The sequence below is a fragment of the Atheta coriaria genome, unplaced genomic scaffold (genome assembly GCF_025399875.1).
Source record: "Atheta coriaria isolate IRGN ID8LTWV9N9 unplaced genomic scaffold, Caltech_Dcor_3.1 hic_scaffold_5_pilon, whole genome shotgun sequence".
NCBI lineage: Eukaryota > Metazoa > Arthropoda > Insecta > Coleoptera > Staphylinidae > Dalotia > Dalotia coriaria.
Genome location: NW_027045447.1, coordinates 6,794,057 through 6,813,527, shown reverse-complemented (window position 1 = coordinate 6,813,527; position 19,471 = coordinate 6,794,057). Strand labels below are relative to the sequence as shown.

Below are 19,471 nucleotides of genomic sequence, written 5' to 3'. Positions count from 1 at the left end.
AAAAACACAAAAAAACGCACAGTAGCAGTACTATTAATGCGTAGAAGTGAGATAAACACAGATGTTACCAACCGCCCAAAAACAAAAACCCCGCTACCTAAATTCAAAAGTATACAGCGCGGGAAATTTGAATTTGAAATGTCAAACATCCAAGTAGAAAAACATTCAGACTTTATTTTAATAGAAAACATTGGAATATTCAAGGTATTTGCTAATTGCGCTAATTATAGTGCAAAAAAGTATATTTCAGACAACTCATTGCTCAAAATTAGTTAGCGTCGATACAAACTACAATATTCTGTAAATATAACAACACAGTTTTGAAAGTTTGATGTTATTACAATATTACAAGAGAAACAATTAATTGAAGTGTTTGAAAATGGCTAAAATATATATGTATCATATATGCAAGCCTTACATATATCATTTTGTTGTTTATATATATATTTATATATAAATCTATATAATATATACTCCTTATTAAATCTTATGTTACATGCAAATTGCACCAATTACAATACAAGTTTTCCTAGTTTAAACAATTGCAAATTGATCTAATTATACATTGAGGCCGAGATATTTGTTTTAAATTCAGTTTTGCGGTTTTCAAATCTACCAGTAATTAATATGCCTTGGTCCAACTAGTTTTAAATATCCGCTTATGTTATTTTAATTTATAATATTTCGTGGCAGGTATATAATGCAGTCTGTACAACTCCTTTAACAGGTTAATTTTAAATTCACATCGTCTTACATCCGAATGAAATCTCTACATCCGTTTATCAGCATTAGACATTTGTATTTTAGGACCACCGCATAAATAAATCATTGGACTTTCGCTAGGTTTGCTTGTACAGTACAGTAACAATAGACTACAATTCAGTTATACCCTGCTAATAGTTAATATTAATATGCTTGCATTGTATTGCAGCTATGAGTAGTATTAGGATAAACAGGAAGCAATATATTCAACGTGTTTTCGGACAAATTCTCGCACAGATTGTCAGTACTAAGTTTTTGGACCAGTATCAAATCATTCGAATCAGTTTGTGCACAAAATGATTAGCTCTTGGTGTTGTTACAACTACAGACTTAATAGAAAACTCCGTCAAACTCCTAACATAAATATAATTACATATATTACAAAGATTCAAACCAGTAGGAGCGTGAAAATGAAGAATTTCTTTAATTAATTACTTAATGTTTGGTATATATAGGTTTAATATGAAATTTTAATATTGTTATCACATTCGTTTGCCATTTCTTCAATTTTTTGTTTGTTTTTTATGTTTTTGCCCTCGACTACACACAGAATATACAGGCTGCAGTGTGAAATTTGAAATTTCCTGTTTTGTACCATCATTCAATATATAATTGTCAAAGAAATGTCAGTGTATGCTTGATGCGCAAGTTCTACAGTATATCTACACGTTATCCATACAATATGTATATACAATTATTAGATTTAACAAAAATAGTAGTTAATGACATTAAACTGGATTAGAAGTTGAAATTGCACACCACATCAATTCTACAGCTTAAAATCGCCTCCAGGTTCACATTTAACAAAGACACATTCCTGATGTTAAGATGCAATGATTAAAAACTTAAGTTACGTAGTACTTGATTAACAAATTCAGAACAAAAGTAATAAATATAATATTACAACTAAAGATTACGCTTATTATGTTCATTTGACAGTTTTACTAGTATTACAACTAGTTTATAATTCCTTCTAAGACTTCAAAAGTAAACAATCACCAATTACATCTAACTGTTTTTTATATATGCATATACCCTATAAACACAATTTATCTCATATGTTGTAATTTAGTATATAAATATAATAATCCCATTTTAAGAGCGAGCTTTATATTGTTAATAGTTTGTCGCTACATCTACACGTATCTCCTACTCATTGTAATATGTATTTTCATTAATTATTATCTAACGTTTCTTACAACATAGCTAAGTTTATGTATTGACATGAACTACACCAGTCTTTGTGTGTACAAATTCTTTCTTTACACTTGTTTCTGTGTTAAAATTTGAATACAAACATCTAGAAAGAGCGCCGATTCACTATTGTGCAATTTGGCAAAACCAACTTATTAATCATGATCAACGAAATATAGAAATCTAAATATCTAGTGCGCGGTTATCATCAATTTCTACTAAAAAGAGATCGAATGGATTAGAATAGGTTGTGTATCATTCACAGTAGATATTGTACTGGTTGTATTCATTTGCATGTGATATTTTTGCGTTACCCGAGTGATTACGGATATGTTAAAAATGTAACTTTATATATTTGGATTGTACAGTAGCGAAGCATAGGTATATACTTATACTATAGTGTCTAGTGCGTATGTACGATATTTTAATAATTGTTTTAGGCCAGTCTTAGAATGTTGCTGATTTGCAGCATCTTCAATGTACAGAAACAGCGTTCAACATGTGTTCTTCGTTGTGTGTTTTCAATGTCGTTAAGATATATTTCTAACGATGACAAACAAAGCGTGTTCCGGCGCTCTACTAAAAACAAACACCACTACCCTCCTATCTAATACGAGCCCCTAAGATTATTATCATTATTATACAATTAAAACGATGACTTGATCACTAAGTACGATTATTCATTGTATCAATTTACTACGTTTAAGGCAAAAACGTTAATGTGTTATAATAAATACATTCATCGTTTAGTTTAGTAATAATTCTCTCTTCTCGCTACCTAGGTTTAACAAAACACTATCTACGTTGGCCCTATTTATGTCGCGTACATAATGATATACACATTAAAACATTTCTAGCTAGCTCAACATGTGTGAAGAATATATTGTTCTTTGTTAAGGCTGGTTGGTTCATTACGGATGAACGAAATCTCAAGTGTAGCAATTTTTGTCCAAAATAAGATCATGTTGTTTTATCGTTTTTGTAACAAGCCCTTAACACCCTGAATGTATAAGTTACGTGGTTTTAGAATATCAGAACTATTACCAGAAACACTACCCTAGACACATTTAATATTTTTCAATATTTTGCAAAAGTTGATCGATATCAAATGGGAATATTTGAATAATTTGTAAACACGCGTTAACATCAATGCGGGCATATCAGAGAACCCTAAAATGACAAGATAGACAATAGTTACAAATAGTGTTTAGTTTTGGACAGCATCGGCACATCAATTGAAAACGTTCACATCGCTAATCTTATGAAAATTGTAATATTATAGTTGCGTGAGTGACTAGGCGCGCTGAGAGGGAGAAAATTTGTGAAAATGTGTATAAAAATATTTGATAATTCAACTATGAACGATACAATTCATACAGTATAGATATATACGTTTATTGCCACAAAATTTGCCACTATTTTTGTCTTTTAATCAACCGTTAATCTACTTTGAAGAAAACCAAGTGTTTGTAGTCACTCAATAATGCGAAATTCTTTTTATAATGATAACGTTGAATATCCCCACACCTTGTGTTATGCTAAAAGTGTGTGTGGGAATTGTATACTATGGGAATATTCGCAGTTCATAATATAATAAAAGCTCTAGAATTCATTTAATCTAAATCCCCGAATATTATTTGTATGACTAATTGTAAGTTATTACTACACGATCCAAAAATATTTATATTTTTATCTCATATATCAAATCAGTGATACTTTATTTTACATGTGAGTTATTCACGTGTGTAATATCATGTATTTATGTGTACCATAAATATATATATATTCATATATATGTAATTATCCAGTATAAATATATGCCTCAAATCTACTGTCTCAGATTGTTAGATTTTCAAACTGTATGTACAATACTCAAATGAAATTATTTCAGAGAAGATTCTAAGATTGGCTATTTGCTATTTTTGATTTAAAAATTACTTACGAATACAAACGAAACAAACTGAACCTTTACATTGCATAGGCAATTAAATAAAATTACTTTTAAAAAACGTAAATTAAACGCGCGAGATAATCAATTAAAATAACCTAAGAGTGAATAAAACTAAAAATTGTTGCAGCTATTCGCTAGTTGATTTCTATGTACATGAGCTAAGAATAATAGTAACAATTAATAATTTTTCTGCATCTGCTTTTTTGTAGTTAAATATCACATCTAAAACGAATCCGACGCTCGAAACAACAAACAATGTACGAGTACAATGAAGTTCTCACTACAGAGCACGGAAGCAAAGTGGTCGCTCTGCGGTGCGACGAATTTTTCGTATCATTATTAATGTATAATCTATACATTCATATATCATATATAATATACAGAGGCACATCAATAAAATATTCAATTATATTCCTATGTTCACCATTAGTTTGTTGTTAAAAGGTTGAAAATAAAAGCTTCATCTAAAAAACTAAAACTAATCTAATCTAAAATAAAAATTAATGCCTGCGTGAAATGTATGCAATAAACAACTACCGAAGCATATCAACATAATTCTCATCAAATTTCTTTTCGTGTAAGCTTAATTTTAGGCAGTATTAAAATAACGCTTGTTTCTCGCTTTCGTTCGCGATGAAAACTTAAAATCAGTTCAGATACTTATCTGCATATTAAAAATAAAACGCACACACACAACTTATTCGGCAAACCATAGACTCGTTTGGTACTGGTGCCCCTTGGCCGGACTGAGCGGCGCAAATCCATAGGAGGCGGCGACTTGTGCGTGAGATGGGAACTGCAGATGCGCCGGCAACGGATGGCTCGGATGACTCGCCAGCACGGGCCGGGCACTGGCATGATGGGCCGGCGGCGGTAACTGCCGACTGCAACGATATCATCAGACACAACTCAGTAAACACAATTTGCGCGACATATTCAGCTGGCGTGCACACAAGCATTTATGTTAGGATTGATAAGCACGTCCCACCTGGTGATTGATGATGCAAACGAGAAGAGAGTAAGATATGCCAATGAAGTTTATGCTTAGATTAGATTTTTATATATTTCTACCCATCATAGTTGAACAATAATCATTCGCAATTCGTATTTTATATTTATATATTAAACTATTTAATTAAATAATGATTAAGTTGAAATGTTTGTTTGTATAATAATTATATACGTGTATGTGTGTATTAGAGATTCTCGAAAAAATCTGACACCTCGGCAGCGGATAACTTGCGTTTTCTCGTTAAGAAACTGCAAAAGACCCCTTTAGTTTAGAACAAATGAAGATGATACAAGATGTTAGAGCGGTTTTTTTTTTGGTTAGGAATCAAGCATTCTAATTGCCCAAATAACCATTCGGATGAATCAAAGTACTCACCCCGCTGGAGCCACCTGATGACTGGCGGGCAGATACGCTGGCTGCGTCGTAGTGACGTAGACCGCCGGCCGCCGATAGAGCTCAGTCTGGTGGTACAACGGCTGTCCGGTAGCGGCCAAAGGATGCTGCGGGGACAGCCTCGGCGCCCCAGCCAACGGTTGTGGCGACAAGTGAGCGTTCGTATGTCTACAAACCATTCGTTTTACAACATGCACAAATCCATCCCCAGCTACTCTACTAATCGTCTACACTACACAAACTTAATAAAAATAATTTACTACATACCTATAACCTTGATGTAAGGTTTGTGGGGCCCAACTCTTGCTCGGCGCGAGAAGATGTTGATCCCTTGGTATTGTAAGATCCCGGGTGGAGTGCGCCGCTGGTGGTTGAACATACTCTTTATGCATGTTGTATTCCCGAAGATTTACAACAGGTACAGCAGAATGGCGTCGACTGCTGCCGTGGGAGGTCGGTACATGCGCAGCGGGTGCCGCCCAGGAAACTCGTTTATCACAGGAGGAATAAACAAGCTGTTGCTGGTCTTGCGTATGGCCGGCCGCAGTCGAGTTGACGTAGTACGGCTGCGGTTCCTTGCACGCTGAAGTGCAGTTCTGATAATCGCCGCGTTGGTAATCAGTACCCGGTTCTTGTTTAGTGGGTAAATTCAGCATGCATTCGGATTGAGCTTTGGCCAAGAGACGCGTTTTCCTCGAACCGCCATAATTACTGTGAGAACCACCAGCAGCCATATGCTGCTGTTGATTTTGTTGCGGTTCGTTTTTAATCGCCTGCTGTCGATAGTGTTGAATCTGAAATACAAACAAAGTTGAATGGACTGTGACATATAAAAATGGAAGCATACCTTTGCCGGACTTTTATGATCCTCATTATCACTGTCGCCAACACTGACGCAACTAATTACGTTTTTCCTGTTTATTTCTGGATTGGGCGCTTGGTGCTGTTGCGGTTGCTGCTGCTGCTGCTGTTGTTGGATAACCGGTTTTTTCGAAGCCTCATCGTCCTCGCTGTCGGATATAGTGATTATCGATACTGCCGGCGATGGTGTGTCGTTGATCAAAATCGTATGCTGGCGTGTACTGCTTGGTTCCTGTTTGGTTTGCACCTGTTGGTGGTTCCAATTGTGGGACGAAACGTGGCTGTTTCGATTGCGGTAACTGTTGTCATGTGGCGGCGTGCTTTCTTTGACGCGTTTCTTCACGGGACTTAATTGTGTTTGTTCCTTTTTGTCATGCTGCGACCGATGATGGGACGGTACCATAAGATGGTGACTGTGGTGCCCACTGGACATATGATGATTTTTAGAACTACGCTTGCTAGATGTCCAGGTGGATCCAGAATGTTCAACAATCGCTTGATTATAAACATCTGCACTGACATCGACAGGAAACACAGGTCGCTGTTCTTGCAAAATCGCAGAGGATTCAACCAGTAATGGCCGCGTCCAATCGGCTTCCGATAGCATTGGTTGCTGAATTGCCGTTTGATGAGTGGGAATCTGTTGCCAGCTGGGTACAATCGCCATTTGCCGATTGGTAGGCCAGGATGTTTGCACAGCATTCGTAAGCAACATTTGACGCCCGCTCGGCTCGACCACACTCACAGGAACATATTGTTGTTGGCCAGGTTGACTTAAAATAGGTGGCTGAATCTGCAACGGTGGTTGTTGCACCACAGTAACATGCTTTGCTGGTGAACCACCCATTCCCTGATAACTAGCGGGGCATAGTATACTAGATACTAATTGATGTTGGAATGGATCAGCCCTGCTACTTGTCGTGTACTGTCTACCCACTGTACGCCCATTATAGATTTGATACTGTAATATTAATAAGTTAAAAAATTAATAAAACATCACAAGGCAGAATGAATTTGATTTACGTACCAAATTGTCATAACCTGATCGATCACGAACAAGCCGTTGCACTTGATTAGTCAGTTGATTGTTAATTGTAAACGTAACGTTGCCATTACTGCTGGGAACAAAGTTCGCGACCAAAGAAGGCGCCTGTTGAGCAGTTTGGTGATGGCTGCTGGTGGTACTCCCGTTGAAATCATTACGTCGACACACCTCCATCATTTGAACGCTAGCCTTGACGTTATTACAGTGCGCATAATCAACCAAATGCGACAATCGCACAAACGGATGGTTTAATGCTTCACCCGGCGTCGTTCTTCGTTCCTGTTTCAAAAAAAAGCAATTAATATCTAGCAATAATCACACCATCTTTGCTACCTGGTCCATTGTCAGCATACGCTTCAGCAGATCGATAAATTCTTTACGATCTGCCTTCTCCGCGAGTAATTGCCCACCCTCCAAGTCAGTCGGCACATTCACCTGTCCGATATCATCCAGGCAGTTGAATATGTACTTGCGAGCCTCTTTGCTTTTAATACCCGTCTCCGCCTCATGCTCCTCGGGCGTTTTCAGTCTCCAGAATGGATACGTGCTCTCCATATCGCGGTAGAAAAACTTGGTCGTCTTCGATGCGTTGTTCAGCATGTGTTCCGTTGGCAAACCCTGCGTTTGACTGATGTAGCGAATTTGATCATACTCCGAAGAGCCAGGATACAGCGGCCAGCCGAGGAATAACTCAGCGACCACGCATCCCAAAGACCACATGTCGATCGCTTCGCAGAACGGCAGTCCCAAGATAATCTCGGGCGCACGATAGTAGCGCGATTGCAAGTAGGTGTTGCACACTGCCTTGCTGACGTGACTGGCGCTGCCAAAGTCGATGACTTTCACTCTATACGGTTGCCGCACCGGATCAACCAACATGATGTTTTCTGGTTTCAAGTCGGCATGTATCAATCCGAGTTGCTATAGAAGAAAAAAGTAAATATCGGGAATATTTTTGTAGAAATGACAACAATACCTTTAGTTTCAGCAACGCGGTGAGCACTTGTTGGAGGATCGGTCGTATGAATTTTAGCGGCAACGGGCTGAACTTGTTCTGTTTGAGAAAGTCGTACAGATTCTGCTCCAGCATCTCAAACACCAAACACGTGTGGTTCTTGTGCTGGAAGCATTCGTACGCGCGCACAAAGTTAAATTCGTCCGCATTCTCCTGGCTCAGTCTTGACAGTATGCTAACTTCAATTTGACCCTGTAATCATCGCAAAAAAAAAATCGTAAAATACCGCGAATCATAAAAGATTTACTCTTAATTTACCTGTCTGGCATACGAAGGATGATTCTTAAGGATCTTGATGGCGACAATTTCATTTGTGCCCTTCTTCCAACATTTGACTACCTGTCCGAAGGTACCACGGCCGAGAAATTCCAGGACTTCATACTGGTTGGTCATGGAGTAGAGCACTTCATGTTGTACCAGCTGATAATCCCCATCGGCGCCGCTCCCCGACCCTGTATCAGACATTTAAGATATGCGCTGTTTATCCACATCATTCACAATCGACTTTCACTTGACATAAAAACAATTTGTGTCAATTTCATATTTCAAAGTTGTATATATTTACAAAGTTGTAGTTGAATATATTTTGTAGTTGTATGAATTGTTGAAAAGAAAAGAAAAATTGAGTGCAACTTACGCTTACCTTGCGGCTGGGGGTTGGCCCCCGGGGCCGCGTTGACCTTGCTGTGAGCCGTCGTGATGGTTGTGTTGCTTCCCAGTTTAATTTGCTCCCCACCATCCGCATTCCCTCCTTCGGATGACCAAGCTTTGCGCTATAACCGTCACAGGTAATTAACACTAGTGTCCCGGCGTCAAAAAACGGGAATCTATACCTTCTGCCCGCAGCGTTGATACGAAGAATTATCTACGACTTTGATGGTAGTTGCGCGTTGGTGGTGTTGTTGTTGTTGTGTTCGCACTTGCTGCTGGTAGCAACGCGGACTTGCATTATTCACTAACGAGTAGGATGATGCTGATGTTGTGTTTTGGGGCACAAGTTGTTCGTCGTTGTACTGTTCGGTTTTGCGCTTTTTGCTACCGTGCGTAGACTGTCCCAGTGCACCACTGCTAATGACGTTGTTTGCGACCAACTGTTGAGATTGGATGAACATGTCATGCATTCCCTGCAACAACAATTATACGAGTTGATAACAAATTATATTTTACGCTATTTCGGTGCTTCGGGGTATTGCATATTGCTATTAATAAGCGCACCAGAAATAAATTGTGTTCTATTTCTGGCCCAGCTAGAGAAATACAAGATCTTTGATTTGTTGCTGCAATAATAAGATTCGTCTGCCTCGGCTTAGAACGGGGTCATCAGAATAAATAATCGCAGAATCAATGCCAATCTCGCCATGTGCTCGTATACTAGTTACAGGTAGTAAATTGTCTGGGGGCCATGCGCGCAGCGTGCCAACCACGTTAAGACCCTCGGAGTCGACTTTTTCTCGGATCTTGCAATTACCTGCCGCGCGCATAGCAACAATAAAACACGCGTAAAAGTGTCTAGTGGAAACAAGGTTGTAACAATATTGTTTTGCCTTCGCAGACGCGCTGTGTTGGAAATGTCGCTGATTTATATATTGACCTCCTTTGTATACAGCAATTTCTTATTCGTGAGTGGTGTCAATACGAATGCATGCCCGCGACCTTCGTACTTGTAACATGTCTCCGAATATAAAGAATTGTACCTGCGTCGGCATTTCAATGTCCGCGCGCGCTGAAGAGTCAAAAGTTTGGGGCCCGGCGGGCGCAGGCCCACTATTCGCACTGTTTGCAACGGTTCGCTCGAATCGTTATGTAAAGCCGTACCAGTAAGTGGTTAGCGAGGAGGTGGAGGCGGGCATTGAACTAAAAAAAGACCGGCTCCGATATAACGCGCAATGAGGTAACACGTCAACAAACATTATATTGTAATAATACCGATTTCCGAAGAGACGAGGCCACGTATTGCTTACAACATTTTTAAAACTACGCGCAAGTTAAATTGCACAGGTTGAGACGCGCGATATCTACTTTTATCGAAATATCGTGCTTTTCTGTGTCGCCACATTGGCAAAACATGCTGCTGCCTCCATGTTATCATTATTGACATTGAACATAATTATAAAAAATATATAAACGCTGATCATGCCGAGTTTATTTATTTAGTTTACGATTTACATTTACGTTGAGACAATACCAATGCGTTGCACAGCGAAGCATTCGTGAATGGCAACAGCGCATGGCCGTTTTATATGGAAAACACTTGTGAGCAAAATATGTCGGCCATGACGACATTAAAACCAAAATATTTCGTACTAAAACGCAAGCAAGCGACGAAAATCACTAATAAACATTTGAAACAATAAAATTGTACCTTTCTTTGCCGTCAATCCACAGAAACCAATCCAATATCATAGTGACATATGTGTGTTGTGGAACTTTTATTTTCCAGCCATCTTGCCCCCTCGCACGCACTTTTAATACATCCGCTTAGTTATTTACTTCGATATATCTATTTCGTTTCTATCGCGCAGCGATAAACTTCGAAATTCTACAATCTACGTTTTAAGTTAAACACAAACGCACCGCACACATGCATAGTCACGCACACAAACTCATTTCGTTACTGCGAGGCACTGCTCCCGGACAGATGGAACTTTAGCACACTATTGTTGCAGGCTATTTACAACGCGGCCGATCTATCCCATATGGATAGATTAAAGTTCGTTTCGCGGCGCTAGCACATTTTCGGCCGCCGCCGTTTGTCGTTTGTCCTCTTATTATTTATGTTATGTGTTTCATTGTGTTCACGCAAGCACTCTTCCAACTCAACTGGTCGGTTTTGCGAGCATATTTCCGAAGCGTAGCCCGAAGTTGCACGTAACTATCCGAAGCGAGGCCAAACGAACGCTACCGACGCAATCGCGTTTGAAAGTGTCTGGAACCCTTGGAATAAAAATTGATTTTCAAGCTAACCAACAATTTCTAAGAATATTTCAAATACTGCCAACTAACAAATAAATTTATTTGTATATCTTGTAAGTGTACAGATACATGCAATAACAATTGTTCTTTCACAATGCGTCCGCAGGTTTGCACCAATGGTAAGCCGATTGAAACGAACGCACTTTCACAATTTTTTATACGTTCGCGTTTGTAATTGACTGCATCGCGCAAATTTCACAAGTAGCGCGGAAATTGTGTCAGTCAACAATCGAGTGAGGCAGGTGGTAAAGTCGAACGGCGGAAAGTGCGTATGAAACGAATGAAAACTTTGCGCAGCGTTTTTAAAATGAATTCTTGCCATGTTTGCGCCTGTGCAGATAGGCAAGCAGGACTGTAGCGCACGATGACTCATCGTATGCCGCCGACCGGCAGCAGGGCTGGTGTTATACGCAGTTGGATTTTGTTTTGTTTTCATTCACCACGAGGTCACGAGGGGTTGCTTCTGAGAATTTCCTGTTGCGTCACATTGCATGAATATTGCGGTAGGCGGGCGCGTAGATTTTACGGAATTTACTCTACTTTAAGAGTACGATGTAACGATGAGTCATGCAGGACTAGTAAAGAAAATATACCTTATGGAAAGTGTGGAATTCCCGATTACTAGAATCTAGAATATTTGTTTAGAAAGAGAAAATACAGCAACATTAATTATTTTAACTTTCTTCGTATAAAATTACGTATTTATTTATGTTTTTAAAGTATTTTAAAGACCACACATAAAAAATTATTGGAGTTTTGTTTAATTTTTAAAGTAAAATTAGTTATATCTATGCATAACAAGTTACAATTTGCTCAGAAATTATATTCTTCAATAAAGAACTCAACATGAATAAATAGTCCTTATACTTGCCGCTAGATGTCAGGTCATGTACCATAACTTGTTTTAATTGACTGTAGCACAAGAGGACTAGAACGCCACGCACACATTTATCATTGAAACATGTACTATAGTAAATAGTAAATTTCAAATATAAATAGTTATAATTATAGCGCTTTCTTTGTAGATTAATTATGCCAACACATTTATTTTCTATCTTGGTTATTAAGTATTGTTCTATTTATGAGCCAATGAAAGCAAACATTGTATATTGTGTGCATTAGGTTATTGAAAACTCAATTTAGCTTCTAACGTTAAGTAACACTTGAATCATAAAATGCATATATCGTAGACTAAACAAAAAAACAAACTCAAGTTTTAAATACTTAGAAATTTTCCTCGTTTATATATTGGTACGTGCTCTAATTACATTGCCTTTAGCTCATGATTGATAACTGCCCAGGCTGATATAAGTTCTAAAAATAGGAACTACTATGCTATGTATACACGCAGTTTGTGATAAACTGGGGGGAAAAGCCATGAAATTTTGATGTCCTTACAAGTCCTCGGTAGTATAGTGGTCAGTATCCCCGCCTGTCACGCGGGAGACCGGGGTTCGATTCCCCGCCGGGGAGGACTTTTTGTTTTAAAGGACATGAAAATGTCCTTTTGTTTATAAACAATATATATTTGTTGTTGCGATCAATAGTTTACCTGCCGTTTTCGTTTCTGCAAGGCATATGGAGCGTGCGTGCAACACATCTACGAACCGTGCTGACTGAGGTTCTGCACGTTAACATAACCTAACATTTATTAAACGCAGCATGTTTACAATTTAAACAATAAATAAAAGAAAATTTGCTGTTTTTATACAAATAATAAGAAATGTAGTAAAGATATAGCTCACCAATGCAGTTGTTCGATATTTTCGTATTAACAATAACACTTAATAACAATCACCTTCTAGTAACGTGTCATGCACGTTGTATTGGCAGTGGCCATTTATAATATTGAACATCTAACCTTCAAATTCCCGTGCGTTATCTCTGCAAAGGTGAACAAACTGTAGAATTTTGAATTTATCAATTTCTAATATGAAACAACATACGTAGACCGATATTAAAATATTAAATGTACATTACGTACAAAAAAGCTAATCTATAAAATTTTAATAAGTTGTATTTATTACGTACTTTCAAAAATTAACAAAAATAATATTATCTTCTTCTAAAAATAGATTTAAGTAGTTTTAAAAACACTTTCAATAATAAATTACAATAAGATTCGTAACGTTTCTACTAAAACACAAAAATAAATTTCAATCACATTTTAGAAATATATTTCTACCCCTTTGAAGCATTCCTCCACGCATTGAATAAGCTGATATTACGTCTGCAGCAACCGGCACGCACCAAATGCAAACCTAAACTATTATTACAATTATTTTGCTTGTGATACGGACAGCTGAAAACTAACCGATTCGAAATTTCAATCGAAATGTACACGTGTATAGGTATTAGAATTTCAGCTGCCATCGATTGTTCTTCTAACTCTTTGACGGCATGACACACGTTCAATTGCATGTCAATTGCAAATGTTTTCAGCGCAGCACTAATTATTGTGGCTTTGGTAAATCACCACAGGGGTACAAAACCACAATAATTAATAATATTGCGTGATTGATATTGGCATTGACATTTTCAAATCAACAATGAAAGGGGTGGAGAAGAAAACATGGGGGAGAAGTGCATTTCATCATATGCTAACGAAATAATGGATTACTTTCTGTTAACTGAAATATATACCAATTGAAAACTTCTTTTTTTTTTTTGATGTTTTAGAAGCAAAAAATTATTTAATTTGATTTTTTTCTTTCAATACTAATTTATTCTTAGTAATTTTCCATAAATTAACTCAACAAATGAATAATTACTGTAAAATAATCCCTTCTAATGATCCACATCGTATGATCGTATGATTTTTAACTTTTGACTTTGTATCCGTGCAACTTCAATTACTGAAACCCTATCACGCAATATTAACTCGTTAGAAAAAAAGCTGGCATAAGAATCCACAAATCCGCACTTAGTAAATGTCTGCGCAAACAAAAATTCGCACCAAACAGCAGTTTTAATTAGGTTTTACATTACGTCGGTGCGGAACAAACCACGCCGCGCAATTTGCATCGGCAGCGCGATATTTGTTCAAATCGTGTCTACGTCTAGTCAGAGACTTATCGTAGAGACACATTCATTTTAAATATTACCTTTTATATTGGCAATATACAGTCTTCTGGGCACTAATAGGGTTGTTGGTGTGTTTACTGTCGTCGAGTCGACTTAAACGAGTGCTATTTGTGTTTGTATTGCAAGTTTTATGACCCTGTCTGCGTCGGCGGAGATTTTTGAGGATTTCAAGACGGGCGGTCATTTGTCGTAGATTTCGGCGATACCACCGACAGCGTAAATATTCTTCACTTCGGCGTCGTCCGTCGCAGATGCCGGCGAAGAAGCGCGCAATCCAGTCTAGTCGAGTTTTGTGTTTCAGTGCTCAGTAGCTTAGTTTCAGTCGGTTTTGGAAGAAGCGTCGATTAAGTGCGAGGGTGATCTTAGAATAGTTTGAATCGCTTCGTGTACTAAGAAATATTACCGAAAGTGTATTTTAAATTTATCAAAATGATAAAAAAGTGGCTTCTATTTGGGTTGATTATAATTTTATTAACATGTAAGTATTAAAATAGTTTAATTAATTAAATAATACATAAAAATGTAAAAATTAAAATTTTACTTAAAAATTGATTTTTTCATAATTTTTATCAAAAATATTTAATATTTTACTAAAAATTTGTCTCAAAAGTCAATTTATATTCAAAGTCACGTAGGAATAACTATGGTTCATAGAATAACTGTTAGTTTTGAGTATTTTTCTTACATCTCAGAAAAACGCCCTCCAGTAGGGTCGTGATTCGTGATGTCACGAAAAAGAAACATCTGGTTTTAATTGCCCATCGACTCCAACCCAATGGGGAGTGTAAATTTTAAATTTTCAAATCCTCGAATTAGTTCAACAGCATTGCCTTTGTCCGCATCTTTGCATAAAAACTTCGCATTTTATTTCGTTACGTTTGTACGTTTATGTAAACAGCACATGTAGCACTTCATGGCGCGCACTTAAAAGACTCTTTCGTCACGTAATAGATGAATGAATAGATGTCATAAAACTACCATATGTTCCATTCCGTAAAAACCTTTTGAAACGTCCAGAAACACGCCGTAAAGCGAAACGAAAGCACTGAAAGTCAATACAAAATGATCCAAACGATACTTGAAGCTTCATTGAAAAAGATCATTAAGTCATTTAACTTGTCTAGTTAATTATCAAAGTCGTAGTTAATTCAATTATTTATTTATTTACTTGTGTTCGGTGAATGTCGCAGGTGCCGAATGTCAAGAACCCGACGATTCAGCGACGAGGAAGTACCAGGATGAGTTATTTAAGTCAGAAACTACCGAAACCACGAACACAGATATAAATACGACCCTAAGTTCAACAGAAATAGAAAATAATTCAACGAATACTGAAACGAACGATGCAGTCGACGCGGCGAATGATCTTGATGAGAATGAAGAGTTATCGAGTACACGTGACGAAGACCAGAGTAGCGAATGGACGACGATGCCTCCCACACATGAATATTCCATAAGCATAAACGATGTTTTGAAAAAAAGTATCGATGTGGTTAAGGATGAGATGAAAGGGTTCGGAATTATTCAGAGTTGGCTGAAGGAGCAAGCGAATGAATTTGTCAGCGGAACCACTACGGAAGATTACGACTATACTCAGACTACGGATGACTATACAGTTAATGAGATTTATGATGACGAGGAGGCTGGAAATGGGAATGGAACTACTACTGAAATTGTAAACGTGCAGAAAGAAAGTGAAGATTTACCACCGGTGGAAAATGAATTGAATGTTAAAGAGGAAAGTTCTACTGAAAAGATTAAAGATACTATTGAAAAGATTGAAGATGACTTGAAGAAATTAAATAGAGTACAAGCTGAAGAAAAAGAAGAAGAGGAAGAAAGAGAGGAAATTATACAGGATATTGAAGAAAACTTGAATAAATTGGAAGCTTCTTCAAGTCATGATCAAACAACGCAAAGTATTGTAACTGAATTAACCACAGATGGAACAACCGAATTTGTTGAATTTGAAATTGCTACGACTGCTACCCCTGGGATTATTCTAGAAGAAATAGAAGAAGAAGAACAGGGAGAAACAACGACAATACTTATGCAACCTGAATTATTTACAACAGAAAATGCTAAAATGGTAGAATTTGCTGAAGTGGTATTTGAAGATGAAGAAACTGTTCCTCAAGCAACAACAACAGAAAGAGAAATTGTAAAAGAAGGAACAGAAAAAGAAGAAGATACTACTGTAATGATTACAATCATTGATGAAATTAATTCAGAAGATTCTATTACGACAATTTCAGAATCACGTGATGAAATTGAAGAAGAAACTATTACTGTTAATATTGTTGATGACAGAACTGTAACAACCGAGAATATTGCCACCACTGAAAGTGTTTTTATCACAACTACAGAGAATATTACTACCACTGAAAGTCCTATTATCACAACTGAAGTTATCTCGTCTGAAATAACAACTGAAGGACATTATACTACAATGATTGAAACAACAAATGCGCCAAGTACCACAACGGAAGTAGAAATGGAAATAACTACAATGCCACAAGAAGAAATTATAATTGTAACAGAAACAGAAACAACAGTCACAGAAGAAAAAATAAATGAAAATGATGAAAAAGAAGAAGAAATAAATGAAAATAATGAAGAAGATGAAGAAATAAATGAAAATAATGAAAAAGAAGATGAAGATGTCACTTTAAAGAATATTCCAGTAACAAACGTTGAATCAACTGAAACAAATGAAATTCCTTCTTCAACCACAGAATCTCACAATTCCTACGACATTGTAAATGAAGTAGTTGATGAAATCATCCATGAAATCAAAAGAAAACGATTTAACATCTTCAACTCCCAGTGAAGAACCAACCAAAATCTCCATTGACCAATTTTTACATGCCCTCAATTCAAATTCAATGGAAGACACTAATAATAATGACAATAATGAAGATTCCAATGAATTACTTGAAGAAAACAAAACAGAAATAGCCTCCAATGAAGAAGTATTTGATGATATTGACAAAGAACGTAAAAAAATACTTGCTGATCATAGTAGTTCAGAAGATAACACCCTGGATGATGTTGAACTTGCGGTTGACGTTGACCAGTTCTCCGAAGAGGAAGTTGTGGAAAAGGTCGGAGACCCAAAAGTGTCGGCATTGATTACGGACCGCATGGATGGAAACGTTTGCCTGAATGCTTCCGGCTTGTCAATCAAGATTACAACCAACGTAAGTACTACTCGTATATCTGATAAGCATGAAGAAGAAAAATATTTATTGTTATTTTATGACTTTATGTGTTTTATCAGGATTTCACTCAATGGGTACCGAAGACTGCTAGGGTTTTCGGCGAGTGTACGTCTTTTGGTGCATATTTGAACTTCACGTGGAGAAACGAAGGAAAAGAGATGAATACAATGAATTCTACGTTGAGTTTTACTTTTATTGGGGATGAAGAAGAGAGTTATATTGAAGAAGTCTTTTATAAAACTAAGAAAGGTAAGTTTTTAATTTTAAAATTGCAAATAATAACTTTATTATTTGCATAAATTTAAAATAACGAGAAAAATGTCTAAAACGTGTTTTTTATTTGTAGAAAACTTCCTTGCAACACAATTGGAAAGATACCTCACCGAACCAATGACCATCAACTTGTCGAAGAATACCACAGTGACGTTAACACATCTAAACGTTAAATTATATCGCAAGAAAGATGATTACGCAACTATATCATTACTTAGTGTTGATAATGCAATGGCGATACAAATTGCATCTGGTGGATTGTGTCTTTTTATCGTTATTATTTCAGTATCAATTTACAGTTACAAAAAACTACGTAGTCAAGCAAGAATTTTCAAAGTTTCATTAGATAAATAAATACATCCTATATGTTAAATATTAGTGATACAAATGAAGATACAAAGTGAAGTTTGCCAAATAGTAGTGCCATTTTGTTACAAATTAAATAATTAATATCTATTTGATTGATTTAATTCTAAAAGCACAAATTAAAATCAGAAAAGACCAAATTGAAGCAATAAATACTTGATAATTATAATTATATTGTAAGTTACCATTAGTACCTATGTAAAATATTATAGATTATTAGCAGATGCATTTTATATACGACTGGTAGGCTTTCTTAATAAAATTTACAATTGAATTTTAGCTCTTTTGATGTTAATGTTTGTATTGCGCATTTTTTGGGGGACATGGTATCATTTACCATTAATTATTTCAAGCAGGGGATGAATGTGTACATGATAATCAATGATTGCTCGCATGTAGTGTATGTAGTGACAGAAATTGAAATGTGGTGCGTGCCCAGGTGCAAATTATATGTAGTTAATATCGCTCATCAATGTGATGGCACACGTGACACCTATCATTATGTACTCATAGATGCGCACATGCGTGTGGCCCACGTGTGCCAGAAATGCGGGTGGTGAAAATTGCTCAAAACTTAATTTCTAACTTAATTTCAATCAATAATACGTAAAAAAAGTTCTTTTTATTATCTAACACCAAATAACAGCTAATATGCAACCAAATTAACTTGGTTCTTGGTATATATTAATATTTGACCTAAAAATGTCTTGTTTTATAAAAGTTTTGCTTTGCTATTGCTAAAATTAGCAACATTAAAAAATAAACTAACAAAATAATACTGTTGTGCGTGGTTTGATAGAAAAAACCTAAATTTAACACATTTGCAGCATGAATAGTTCTCAAGATTTCCGACAGATGGCAATACGCTGCACAAAACTTGAAGAATATACGTCGTGTTGAAACCGCAAATGAAGTTAACTTGTTTTGATGAAAACTAATCGCTCCCAAACTTTGGACACAGAGTAAAAACACTCAAAAAAAGGTGTCCGAAAATTTACCCACGATGTGTAGTGAGCCGATATTGCACTTGCGCCAGTGTTATGTAAATGTTGATCCGGTTTCTCATGGAATCACACACCGTGCAGCATAATGTGCGCTCATTATGACGTTCACAATCAAACACCGAAACGAACGCGTCGGTCACATGGACTTTTTTCTTTAATGTGTTTAATTTAATGGAACTGTATATGTCAATATTAGTAAAATTTTAAGAGAATGAATAAAACAATTCATTTATTTATTGTTAAGTGGTTTAAAAATTGTGTCGTGTATTGAGTGTGTCTGTTCGTTTAGCAATTTTGAGTTTGTATATCTGATAAAA

At 36.6% G+C, this 19,471-nt stretch overlaps 2 protein-coding genes and 1 non-coding gene across 8 annotated transcripts; 2 read left to right on the top strand and 1 right to left on the bottom strand.

Moving 5' to 3' along the window:
• Nucleotides 1–224: 224 nt before the first annotated feature.
• Hipk (Homeodomain interacting protein kinase) lies at nt 225–11,065 on the bottom strand. Of its 5 annotated transcripts, none has more exons than XM_065303385.1 (11): nt 10,596–11,064; nt 9,067–9,357; nt 8,871–9,006; nt 8,492–8,685; nt 8,195–8,425; nt 7,549–8,139; nt 7,201–7,497; nt 6,160–7,134; nt 5,580–6,106; nt 5,295–5,480; nt 225–4,791 (listed from the first exon to the last, which is right to left on the bottom strand). In XM_065303385.1, exons 2-11 carry the CDS (start codon nt 9,352–9,354, stop codon nt 4,605–4,607), a joined length of 3,612 nt encoding a protein of 1,203 aa, XP_065159457.1. In that variant the 5' UTR covers nt 9,355–9,357; nt 10,596–11,064; the 3' UTR covers nt 225–4,604. The 5 variants fall into 5 exon arrangements, with proteins under 5 accessions (XP_065159457.1, XP_065159458.1, XP_065159459.1 ...); XM_065303386.1 differs by having other exon boundaries at nt 7,552–8,139; XM_065303387.1 differs by having other exon boundaries at nt 8,877–9,006.
• LOC135792711 (DNA ligase 1-like) lies at nt 8,890–18,406 on the top strand. Of its 2 annotated transcripts, none has more exons than XM_065303395.1 (4): nt 8,890–9,021; nt 15,481–17,490; nt 17,571–17,760; nt 17,858–18,406. In XM_065303395.1, exons 1-2 carry the CDS (start codon nt 8,991–8,993, stop codon nt 17,118–17,120), a joined length of 1,671 nt encoding a protein of 556 aa, XP_065159467.1. In that variant the 5' UTR covers nt 8,890–8,990; the 3' UTR covers nt 17,121–17,490; nt 17,571–17,760; nt 17,858–18,406. The 2 variants fall into 2 exon arrangements, with proteins under 2 accessions (XP_065159467.1, XP_065159466.1); XM_065303394.1 differs by lacking the exon at nt 8,890–9,021 and adding an exon at nt 14,218–14,768.
• TRNAD-GUC (transfer RNA aspartic acid (anticodon GUC)) lies at nt 12,608–12,679 on the top strand. Its single transcript has one exon. It is a non-coding gene; the product is annotated as a tRNA-Asp (tRNA).
• Nucleotides 18,407–19,471: the final 1,065 nt, after the last annotated feature.